Source organism: Leptonychotes weddellii, chromosome 14 (assembly GCF_054177405.1).
Source record: "Leptonychotes weddellii isolate Sample4059 chromosome 14, ASM5417740v2, whole genome shotgun sequence".
In the NCBI taxonomy this organism is placed as follows: domain Eukaryota; kingdom Metazoa; phylum Chordata; class Mammalia; order Carnivora; family Phocidae; genus Leptonychotes; species Leptonychotes weddellii.
In genome coordinates this window covers 80339651-80351005 of record NC_138382.1, presented here as the reverse complement: position 1 = coordinate 80351005, position 11355 = coordinate 80339651, and the positions used below count along the sequence as shown (strand labels likewise).

The window sequence follows — 11355 nt, the reverse complement described above, 5'->3', positions numbered from 1 at the left end:
TGGAGTTTCCCTTCACTGTCATCCTGGGACCTGCCTTTGTCCCTCCCAAGTTCAGCTCCTTTTCTGGATTCCACACCTCCCTCTTTCCTGACACATTCCTGATTTGGGTAGCGTTCCTGCTGTATACATTTCCTTAAAAGAAGATGTTTGGGAAGTAAAAGTTTTTGTTTTAAGATTTTATTTATTTGACAGAGAGACACAGCGAGAGAGGGAACACGAGCAGGGGGAGTGGGAGAGGGAGAAGCAGGCTTCCCGCAGAGCAGGGAGCCCGACGCGGGGCTCGATCCCAGGACCCTGGGATCCTGACCTGAGCCGAAGGCAGATGCTTAACGACTGAGCCATCCAGGTGCCCCTTGGGAAGTAAAAGTTTTAAAAGGCTGCATAGCAGAAAATGTCCTCAGGGACGATTTGGGTGTGGAATCCAAGCTGGAAGTAATTTTCCCTGAGAATTTCTAAGGGATGCTGCTGCCGTTGTCTTTTGAGCTTCCAGAGTCCCTGTTGGGACGCCCAGTGGGGCCTGTTTTCCCTCTGAAAGCTGTGGGAGGGTCTCTTAGTTCCTGTGCCTGCAGGGACTTGGCCATGTGCCTTGGGAGCAGTCCATCCATCCACTACACTGGGTGGGCTCCAGGGGCCCTTCCAAATTTGGAAATCATGAGCTTCAGCCCTGGGGAATGTTCTATGATGTTCCCCCACCCTGGGCTCTGTCCTCTGTTCCTATAGCTTCTGACGCTCGGTCAGCCATCCGAGATGGGCCCCCAAGCTCTCCTGTCTTTCTTCTCCCTTGTTTTCCATCTCTTTTTGTTCTGCTTTCCAGGTGATTTTTCTCAAATAGATCTTCTGCTAAAATATTTCTAATGTCTGGGGCGCCTGGGTGGCTCAGTCGGTTAAGCGTCTGCCTTTGGCTCAGGTCAGGATCCTGGGGTCCTGGGACCGAATCCCACGTGGGGCTCCCTGCTCAGGGGGGAGTCTGCTTCTCCCTCTGCCTGCTGCCCCTGCTTGCGCTCTCTCTCTCTCTGACAAATGAAGTCTTTAAAAAAAAAAAAACCTTTAAAAAATACTTCTAATGTCTGAATGCTTTTTCCACGGTTTTCTCTCTTTGTTCCTCAAGTGTAATGCTGACTTTCTCTGAGAATATTCATGCAGGTGTCTCGCTCGCTTGCCTCGCTCTGCTCCTTGCGGGCTCGCATCTGGCCGCTCAGCCCTCCGAGTGAGGTGGTCCGCGTGCGCTAGGCCACATCAGCAGTCCTGGGGAGTGCGTCCCGCCGTCTGCCGCACTCTGCTTACCCTGCTCCTGGCCACTTGAGCTATTATGGGGAAAATGGCTGTGACTGTCCTTTGCACAGATCTGTGTGTGCTGTTCTTTCCTCTCGGGCAAGTACCTGCTGGTGGGGCTCGCTTTACACTCTGTGCCCCCCGCCAACGATGTCTGATGTTCAGGCTCCCACGTTTCTGCCAACCCTTGGTATTATCAGGATTCTGAATTGCTGTAATGTGTGTGCAGGGGGTCCTCTCCCTGGGGCCTGTTGATGTCATGTGCTTCCCTGCCATTTGTGTCTCTTTGTTTCATAGCATTCACGTTCCTCGCTCATGTTTAACTGGTGGTTTGTCTTTTATTGTTGATTCAGAGGGATTATTTATATAGTCTGAACACAAGTCTTTTGCCAGATATATTTATTGCTAATTTTGTCTCTCAATCTTTGACTTTTCATTTTCTCAATGGTATTTCTTTGAGGACCAGTTTTTAAGTTCGATGAAGTGTGATTTTCCGTTTTCATGGTTATTGCTTCTGGTGTTCTGAGCGCCCTTGCCTGTCCCAAGGTCACAAAGGTATTCTGTCTTCTTCTGGAAGCTCTGTGCACATTCAGGTCTGTGACCCACCTAATGTTTCTTGAGACTCTGTTTTGTAGCCACACCTCTGGCTGAAGACCTTCCTTCCCCTGAGGTCGCCGTGTCACCCACGTGGCTCCAGGTGTGACCGTGTCTGGGCACCACCGCACTGTCCCGGCCGCCTCGTGGTAAAGCTTGACTTCAGGCACTGCACATCCTTCCGTTTTGTTTTTGTTTTTTTCAAAATTGTCTTTGGCTGCTCTAGGTGCTTTGCACTTCAATATAAATTTTTTAGAATCAGCTAAGTATCTCACAAGGTTTTTTTCCTGTCGTAAATGTCATCTTCTAAGTTTCAAAGTGTCGTTGCCAGTACGTAGAAATACAATCGGTGTTTGTTCCTTGATGCTGTGTCCTCCGACCCTGCTAAATCCTCTTATTCTAGTGACTTTTTTATAGGCTTTTTTTTTGCATTTCCTAAGTACAAGTTACTTTTTTTGGGAATAAAGGCAGTTTTTCTTTTTCTTTCCAAAATATATTTACGTCTTTTGTTTCTTCTTTTTCTTGCCTTGTTGCCATGGGAGGGACGGCGTTTGCCTCTGTCATTGAGTGTGATCTTGGCGGCAGGTGTTTGCAGCCTCTGTCAGATCGAGGAGGTGCCCCTCTATTCTTAGCTTGCTGAGGGTGCATCATGAATGGTTTTTGTGTGTCTGTTAAGGTGGTGAATTACACTGATTTTTAAATAACTAACACTGTATTCTGGGGATAGACTCATTTGCCCACGGTGTGTTGTCCTGTTTGTATATTGCTGGGCTCCCTTTGAATCTGAGTGCGCTTGTCATTTCTTGAAACGCATGTAGGTTTGTTCGCTGGCTTCAAAATTGAGTTGGGAAGGGGCGCCTGGTGGCTCAGTCATTAAGCGTCTGCCTTCGGCTCAGGTCATGATCCCAGGGTCCTGGGATCGAGCCCCGCGTCGGGCTCCCTGCTCGGCGGGAAGCCTGCTTCTCCCTCTCCCACTCCCCCAGCTTGTGTTCCCTCTCTCGCTGTGTCTCTCTCTGTCAAATAAATAAAATCTTTAAAAAAAAAAAAATTGAGTTGGGAAGTGCTTCTTTTCCTATTTTCTGAAATTTTTATGTAAGATCTGTGTTACTCTTCCTTATATGTTCAGTAGCGTTCACTAGTAAAACCATCTGGACGTACAGTTTTCTTTGTGAAGATTTAAAAATTAAAGGCTCAGTTATGTTGATGGTTATAGTACGATTCAGATTTTCTCATGTCAGGTTTGGCAAGTTATGTTGTTCTAGGAACGTGTCCATTTTATCTGAATTTTTCCTACTTATGCATGAGGTTCACACTTACTTCTCACTGTTCTAACTGGAGTGTGTGCAGATGTGCCCTTTCTCACTCCCGACACCCCCTCCCTCCGAGTCGGTCCTCTTTCTTGTGTGTCTTCTGGTTCCTTAATTTCTGCTCTTATCTGTGTTATTTCCGTAATTTAACTTGTTTGATTTAAACTCTCTTTTTGTCCTAAGTTGTGGGTGGTAGATGTGTCGTGATCTCAGAGGACAGAGAGGCCGGCCCTCCTGCGCTGCTCCCGTGGACGCAGCGTGCCTTCTGCTCTCAGGCTGCTTGGGTTTCTTTCTGTCTCGGGTCCCCAGCAATGTGGGAATGGCTTTCTTTTGATTGATGCTTGGAGTTCCTGATGCTCCCTTAATCTGAGGCTTGAAGTTGACGGTCAGTTCCGTCCAGACCACTGTCTGTCTGTCCAGGTCCTGCCCCTGCCCCATCCCCTTCTTCTCTTTCTGGGCTCCTCTGCCGGATCCCATGCGTCCTCTAGGCGCTCGGACGTCTGTTCCAGGGAGCGGCCTCCATGGCTGCCATCCTGGGGTGTCCTGTGACTCAGTGAGCATCTTCTTCTGCCCTGTGTTCAGGGGGTTCTCTTCAGTGTGCCTGGCCTGCTGCCTAACCCGCCGATTGCACTCTTCACGTCAGACACCGTATCTCCACTTCTAAAGTTGCCGTTTGGCCCTGTCTTACAGTTTCTCAGCTCTGTGCCAAATACCAATCTTGTCTTTAATTTCTGGAAATTGTTTTTAGGCTTATACCTGAGTATTCAGTTTTTTTGTGGTGATATTAAATACTTTTTTAGTAGTGTTAAAATATGCATGCCATAAAATTTACCATTTAAAATTTTTTTTTTCAAAGATTTTACTTATTTATTTGAGAGAGAGAGAGTGAGAGAGAGCATGAGAGGGGAGAGGGGCAGAGGGAGAAGCAGACTCCCCACTGAGCAGGGAGCCCGATGTGGGACTCGATCCCGGTACTCCAGGATCACGACCCGAGCCGAAGGCAGTCGCTCAACCAACTGAGCCACTCAGGCACCCCCATTTTAAATATTTTCAACTGTAAAATTCGGTAGCATTAAGCGCATTCGTGGTGTTGTGCAAACATCACTGTTCATCACCAGAACGTTGCATCTGCCCAAACTGAACCTCTGCCCCCACCCCCACCCCCGGCCCCTGTTCTCCACTGTCTGTGTCTGTGGGCTTGACCCCTCCAGCTCCCTCAAGTGAGGGAGTCCTTGTCCTTCTGGGTCTGGCTTCTCTCACACAGCGGAAGGCGCTCACGTTCGTCCACGCAACAGCCTGTGTCAGAATTCCGTTCCTTCCCAGCCAAGCCACGTCCCTCGAACGCGTGTGCGGCGCTTTGCTTCCTTGTCCACCCAGCAGGCCTGCAGGCTGCTTACCCCTTCTGGGCCCTGGGACTTGCTGGGCGTGGCCACTGGCAGCCTGTGTTGTGCCCCTGTTGCCTGGCTCCGCCTCTCTTGCTTGTCTCCTCCTGGCTGTGGTCACATGGCCTCTTCTCTGGGACTGGAGACTTCGTGGGCATCACAGATGAGAAATAGTAGCGGTGGTTTGAGGCTCAGGGCGGTGGCTTCCGTCGGACACTGGCTCTCCTGTCCCCGTGGGGGCTCGTCCATGTCCCCCCCACCCCCTGCAGTGTTGCCATCAGGGCGTTTATCAGGACCCCCTTCTGTGTGTCTTCCCCCCCTCCCGAGTCTGTGCAAAGCCTGTTCAGCTTCGCATCCCGTTTTCTGTGACTTACGCAAGAGGCAGGCACTGAGGAGGAGGGGTGGCTTGGGAGGACCATCTCTGGCGCCTTTTGCCAGCGCACGGCAGGTTCCTGTCCCTGGCGACCGTGCTTACTCCTGCTCTGTGCTCCTGCTTGGTGCAGAGGCTGTGCCCAGGTCGGCATCATCCGGGCCCTGACGGAGTATGGCATCCCTGTGGACATGGTTGGAGGGACGTCCATCGGGGCCTTCATGGGGGCCCTGTACTCCGAGGAGCGGAACTACAGCCAGATACGGATCCGGGCCAAGCAGTGGGCTGAGGTGAGGGGCCTCTGCCCTCCCTGGAGCTTAGCACCAGGTCCCTGGGGTGCTGTGGGAGCAGGAGGACATTGGGACCTTTGGCCCCTGCTCGCAGCTCTGCAGGGCTCTGGACTCAGAGCAGGGTTTGTGGGGTGGGGGGGGGAATGAGGAGCACAGAGCAAGTAAGGACATCAGTGTTGGGGGATGGGCTCTGGTTGGTACCCGGTCTTAATTTATAAAGGTGACTGAGGACACCCTGGGGAGGTCAGCGCCATTGGAAGGAAAGTTAGTTACCTGTAGTTCAACTGAGGGTCCGGTCACAGGCCAGGCAGACATTTCCCTTCCCCATCTCTGCTGGTCTGATGCAGGTGTGGGAATGGCCACGGAACGTTGGGCCTGATGCCCTCATTGTCCTCAGTGTGCGTTGGGTCATGGGAGTCTGCTGGGAGGCCACTCTGCAAGGCACGGTGGGGTGGGTCCTGTCCAGGCTGTCCTCTTTCCCTGCCTTTCCTGGGTAGCCTTTGGCCTCCTGCCATGCTGAGGGAGGTGGTGGTTGTGGGGGCCGCCAGGCTTGGCTCTGCGGACTCTGGTGCTAGACAGGGGTGTCTTCAGGAGTGAGGGCCTTGCTAACCATGGAGGACCCTGGGGGCCACCCTGTCCTGAGTCCCTGACCCAGCAGCGCACTTGTTCTCTCTGCCTGTCCCAAGGCGGGGTCTTCATTCTGTTCATCTCAGTGTGAGCACGCTGAGGGGCAACTCACCCTCCACTGGGGGCCCACCTCCTGTATGGCCTGTGCTCTGGGCTTTTCCATCTCAGCTTCTATCTGCACAGAGGCAGGGAGGATCTTTCCTTCTCCCTCAAGAAGTCAGGCAGCCTTGAACCCGGGCATTCTTGGGGCAAGGCCAAGGTCACGAGTCCTGTTCCTGGTCCTCGTCTTCACTGAGGAAGGATGGGCCTCAGTCCCTCCAGAGGGAGAGGGTTGGGGGGCTTTGGCAGAAAGGGCCCTCAACAGGGCCACTCCTTCCCGGGCCCCGATGGAGTGTCTGCCGTGGTAGAGCATGGGGGTCAATCCCAAGCATGCTGGGGACCTCAGCAGGGAGCTATCTTGACCATTCACCTACCGGTGTTGACTGAGCTTTGTCCTGAGTGAGAGCCAGCGTCAGCGGGCACCCTCATAGGACCTCCCCACCCTCCTGCTCACGCCCTGGCATCCGCTCCCCACAGAGACCCTTCAGGATGCTTCCCAGACACCCTTGTTGTGTTCATAGGAAGCACATGTGTGTGCTCTGTCCCTGCTCCCTTCCCAGACTTGGGTTCCTGGCTGAGTCCCATGGGATCATCCTCTGCCCGGGTCTCATGTGTGCCCTGCCCACTCAGGACATGACATCGATGGTGAAGACTGTGCTGGACCTGACCTACCCTATCACGTCCATGTTCTCGGGGGCCGGCCTTAACAGCAGCATCTGTAGCGTCTTCAAGGACCGGCAGATCGAGGTGCCCCCCCCAAACAGGGACCTCCCTCATCCCCTCGAGCCTCCAGGCCTGCAGGGTCGAGGGCTGGCAGTGGGGGAGGATGGCCCTTCTGAGTCCTGCTGTCCCCTTGCAGGACCTGTGGATCCCCTACTTCACCATCACCACAGACATCACGGCCTCCGCAATGCGGGTCCACACGGATGGTGAGCACCTCCTCCTTGGGTTCCCCTTGATACGGGCTCAGACATGCACAGGGCACAGCGCCCCCCACCCCACCCCCGCCTGGGGCAGCGTGACTCAGGGGAAGGGTATTGAAGGACCAGCTCGGGGTCAGGGGGCAGGCAGGCAGAGAACCTGGAAGCTCCATGAACCAGAGGAAGCACCGAGATGACCCGAAGGAGGCAAGGAGCTCAGGGAGGTCTGAATCCAGAGAGGATCCTGCCGCGAGCGTGAAGGAAACGGGTAGGGACAGAATCAAGAGTCTGGAAGCACCCAGAAGCCCAAACTGGACACAGAAAGGTGCAGATAACAATGTGAACTGAGAGCAGAGAGGAGTAGGGCGAAGGGCACACTCACGCCTGGGGGATGTGGGGGGCGAAGGGCACACTCAGGCTGGGGGGACACGGGGCGAAGGGCACGCTCAGGCTGGGGGGCACGGGGTGAAGGGCACATGCAGGGCATGTGTTTTGTGGGTTCAGATCAGCAGTTGGTGGGAGACTGCTGGGCTGGGGACCGTGAGAAGGCCAGTACGTGGGTGGCAGCTGAGGGCCCTTTTCCAGGGCAACGTGGTTTGTGAGCTGAGTGCGTGTGTCTCTTTGGAGGTGAGTGGGATGGTGGGGCTCACAGCAGAATGTGGGGAGACTGCAGAACCAGCCAGGCCTCCCCTGGGCCTCTGGCCCTCCCCATGCTCCCTCTATGGAGAGAGCCTCCCTTGTGAAGGAGGAAGAACAGGAGGTGTGTCTGTCTGTCCAGACGTGCAGACCTCAGGAGCCCATGCGGGCAGGGCTCTGAGCCAAGGGTCCAGAGCAGGAACCCACTGTGGGCAGCGAAAGGCTTCCCTCCTGCCCCTTGGCAGGCCCTGGTGACAGTCGCCCCCCCACCCCCCAACTCTCCCAGGCTCCCTGTGGAGGTATGTGCGTGCCAGCATGTCTCTGTCAGGCTACATGCCTCCCCTCTGCGACCCCAAAGACGGACACCTGCTGATGGACGGGGGCTACATCAACAACCTGCCAGGTACCGCCCCACCCTCCCGCACCCACCTCCACTCTTGTTGTCCTCAGAGTGTGCTCATGGAGCCCAGAGAACATGCACAGGCACACGCAGACACGTGCCTTTGTGCACACACACTTGGGCATCGTGTGCTCCCAGCATATGGCCCTGTTTGTCAGCTCAGCGGCACTCAGAACAAGGGCCAAGCAGAGGAGCTGAGAGCAGTTACGTCCCATCTGTGCCCACAGTTGGAACTAACAGCCAGAAAGTGCCGGGGTTGTTGTGGGCGAGGCCCCTCCCTCGGGCACACCTGTCACCTGTTGGACAGTTCTGTGCATTAGGCTGCCCCTCTACAGGCCCAGGAGTGACACTGGACAGGAGACCCTCTGGCCCTTGCAGGCTCTATCCCTGCCCCGCCCCCAGCCCTGCTCCCACCTGGGGCTCTGCATGCCTGTCCTGGGTGGTGACCAAGGCCGTCTTCTCCCCAGCGGATGTGGCCAGGTCTATGGGGGCAAAGGTGGTGATTGCCGTTGACGTGGGCAGCCAGGACGAGACGGACCTCACCAACTACGGCGACGCCCTGTCTGGGTGGTGGCTGCTCTGGAAGCGCTGGAACCCCTTGGCCTCAAAAGTCAAGGTGGGGGCATAACTCTGCACGGTGCCCAGGCGGCCAGGTGCTCCTCTGTGGCCTCTGTCCCCAAGATGGGCAACGTGGTGCAGCACAAATCCCTCTGTGGGCAGAGGAGGGTTGCAGCCCGTTCCGGGCTCCAAGGCCAACAGGGCTGCAGTCACTAGCTCACTGTCCTTGCCAGGGATTCTGCCTGGAGCAGCTCTAGGGAAAGGGGACAGGCCCACCACCCGCCAGGATCCATCGCCAGGATCCCTGGCTGGGCACCTGCCCTCCTCCCAGGCCTAGCAGAGATGTGTCTCCCCTTGGGAGAGGGGAGGGAAGGGGCCAGGGTGTGAGACGCAGGCAGCTGTGCCCATACGGGGTCCCTGGAGCTGTGGGGGGCCCGCAGAGCCTCGCTCAGATGCTTCGACGGCCCCAGGTGTTGAACATGGCAGAGATCCAGACACGCCTGGCCTATGTGTGCTGCGTCCGGCAGCTGGAGATGGTGAAGAACAGTGAATACTGTGAGTACCTGCGCCCCCCCATCGATAGCTACGGCACTCTGGACTTCGGCAAGTTCAACGAGATTTGCGTGAGTGCAGCTGGGGTGCGGAGGGCCTGCAGTGCGGTGCCTGCCCTCACTTCTGAGCTCGGAAGTGGGGCCTCCTGACACCTGGTCCCGGGGTTCCTGGTGTGTGTGCAGGAAGTGGGGTACCAGCATGGGCGGACAGTGTTTGACATCTGGGGTCGGAGTGGTGTGCTGGAAAAGATGCTGCAGGACCGACAGGGGACAAGCAAGAAGGCATGTGATGTGAGTGCCCGAGCTAGCGCCCCTCCTCCCTCCCTCCCTCCCGAGACCGTCCTCTGCCTGGCTGCCGCAGGGGGCCTGAGAGGTGCAGGGCTCCCCGCAGTACTCTGGCACCCCGCCCCCCAAGCTGCTCAGGCCTCTGGTACTCCCCCAGGGGCCAGGAGACAAGGGCAGGGGTGCGGCCCTGTGGTAGCTATCTCTTGGCCTCTGCCCCGGCACCCCCTCTTTTTTCCCCACTTTGGCTCTCTGCTGCTCGTGGTAGGCGAGGGTGGGGGCCTGTTCTGGCCTCTGCTCATCTTCCACGCCCTGCCCCAACTCCAGGGGTCTGGGCACCTCAGCAGGCTAGGACCACGGGGTTGCAGAGAGGCGCTGGGGGCCTGGCCAGGCAGCCAAGGGCTGTGGTCTGGGGACCAGAGGAGCTGTGGCCTTGGCCACATGTCCCTCCCATCTCGGCCCTCCAGGTCCTCACCTGCCCCAACGCCTCCTTCACTGACCTTGCCGAGATTGTGTCACGCATTGAACCCGCCAAGGTAGCCACGGTGGACGGTGAGTTGGACGCTCAGGACACACACCTGCGTAGCTGAGGGTGCTGTTGGCAGCGTCTCCCTCTAACCCTTGGCACGCCCAACAAGCCGCCCTGGCCACCAGGCTCCCTCTAGCAGCCCTGGGGCCTGATGACCACCGTGGCATGGCCCCTGCCCTCAGGAGGGGACCAACACAGCCCTCCCCTCCGTCCAGACGAGTCTGACTACCAGACCGAGTATGAGGAGGAACTGCCAGACGGCCCAAGGGATGCGTATGCTGACTTCCAGAGTGCCCCGGCCCACGTGGGCTCGGACTCGGTGAGCTGCCCGGACCTGCCTGTGCCCCTGGGCTGAGTCAGCTCTGAGGGCTCCAAGCAGGCCAGCCGCTCCCTCCCTCTGCTGCCCTGCAGCACAGAGCCAGAGAAACCTGGCCCAGGGTCAGCCCTCCAGGCTCAGCCCCACCATGACGTGCCGTTTGCTTCCAGGACGACGAGTCCTCACTTCGGCATCGGAGCCCCAGTCTGGCTTCCCAGGACTGCCCCCGGACTCCTACCCCCAGCACTCTGACCAGGATGGGTAGAGGTCTCCACTCAGATGCACCCTAGAGCAGCATCTGCTGTGGGCCTCCCTCAGAGACCCTGGCTCCTACAGCTCCTGGGGCTCTTCCCAGCCCGCCAGGAAGACCGGCTGGGGCCTAGGGCCCGTGAGCCACTGAGTCCAGCTTCTCTTGTGCTGGAGCCCAAGCTGCGCTGGGTGCCTCTGCCCGTCTGCACTGGCAGCTTCTGGTGGGGCTCTCGGTCCTGGCACCCTCTGTGCACAACGGCAGTCCCAGGGGCTGTGCCCGCCCCCGCGGGGCTCCCGGAGGCCTCGGAGACCTGTCGGAGCCCCTGGTGCACCTGCTTGATGTGTCAATAAAGGTAGATCTGACTGTGTGTGGACATGTCCCTTGCCAAGGTCCTTGTGGCAGAGAGCAACACGATGGGCCTGACCGGAGCCAGGGAGCAGCCGCGGCCCCCATCACTGGTCCACCGTGGGGTTGGGGGGTGGGGGCGCATCCCTGAGTCCGGACTGGGTGTGGCATCACCTGCTGTCCTCCGAAGTCACCATGTGGGGGCCGCAGGCAACCCAGTGCAACAACTGACCACGCAGGCAGGACACCCAGGGTCCGCATGGAGCTGGGGTGCCCCGAACCAAGAAGGAGCCCACTGCTGACCTCTCAGGCATCTTCCCCCGCAGTACACGGGCTGCTCTCCTAGGTCGCATGCCGCCCACCCTGTCTCGGATCATTAATAGCGCCAGGGAGCCCTTTTGTGTAAAAGGAGGGACAACTCCGGCCCTGCGTCTTTGGGGTCCGCAGCCCCTCCCTGCAGGTCTCCAAGGGGCAGGGAGACCCCTGACCCGAGGGCCTAGGACCTTGCAGTCAAGGGACCGCCAGCCTGTTTCTCGGCGTCCCCCTCCCCAGCGCCTGCACGGTGGGCGGGACCGCCGCCCCAGTCCCCTCCGGACGACCCCGCCAGGCTCCGACGTCATGGGCGGC

At 57.5% G+C, this 11355-nt stretch overlaps 1 protein-coding gene across 1 annotated transcript in view; it reads left to right on the top strand.

Annotated features, from left to right (window-relative positions):
• The window catches only part of PNPLA7 (patatin like domain 7, lysophospholipase), a 53818-nt gene extending 43068 nt beyond the window's left edge, over positions 1-10750 (top strand). Inside the window, exons 23-32 of the mRNA XM_081802675.1 lie at positions 4928-5215; positions 6572-6688; positions 6801-6870; positions 7784-7900; positions 8365-8513; positions 8926-9078; positions 9190-9297; positions 9756-9840; positions 10033-10136; positions 10304-10750. Of these exons, the coding sequence (XP_081658801.1) occupies positions 4928-5215; positions 6572-6688; positions 6801-6870; positions 7784-7900; positions 8365-8513; positions 8926-9078; positions 9190-9297; positions 9756-9840; positions 10033-10136; positions 10304-10423 (1311 nt within the window). The 3' untranslated portion in view covers positions 10424-10750. The remainder of the gene's footprint in view (positions 1-4927; positions 5216-6571; positions 6689-6800; positions 6871-7783; positions 7901-8364; positions 8514-8925; positions 9079-9189; positions 9298-9755; positions 9841-10032; positions 10137-10303) is intronic.
• Positions 10751-11355: the final 605 nt, after the last annotated feature.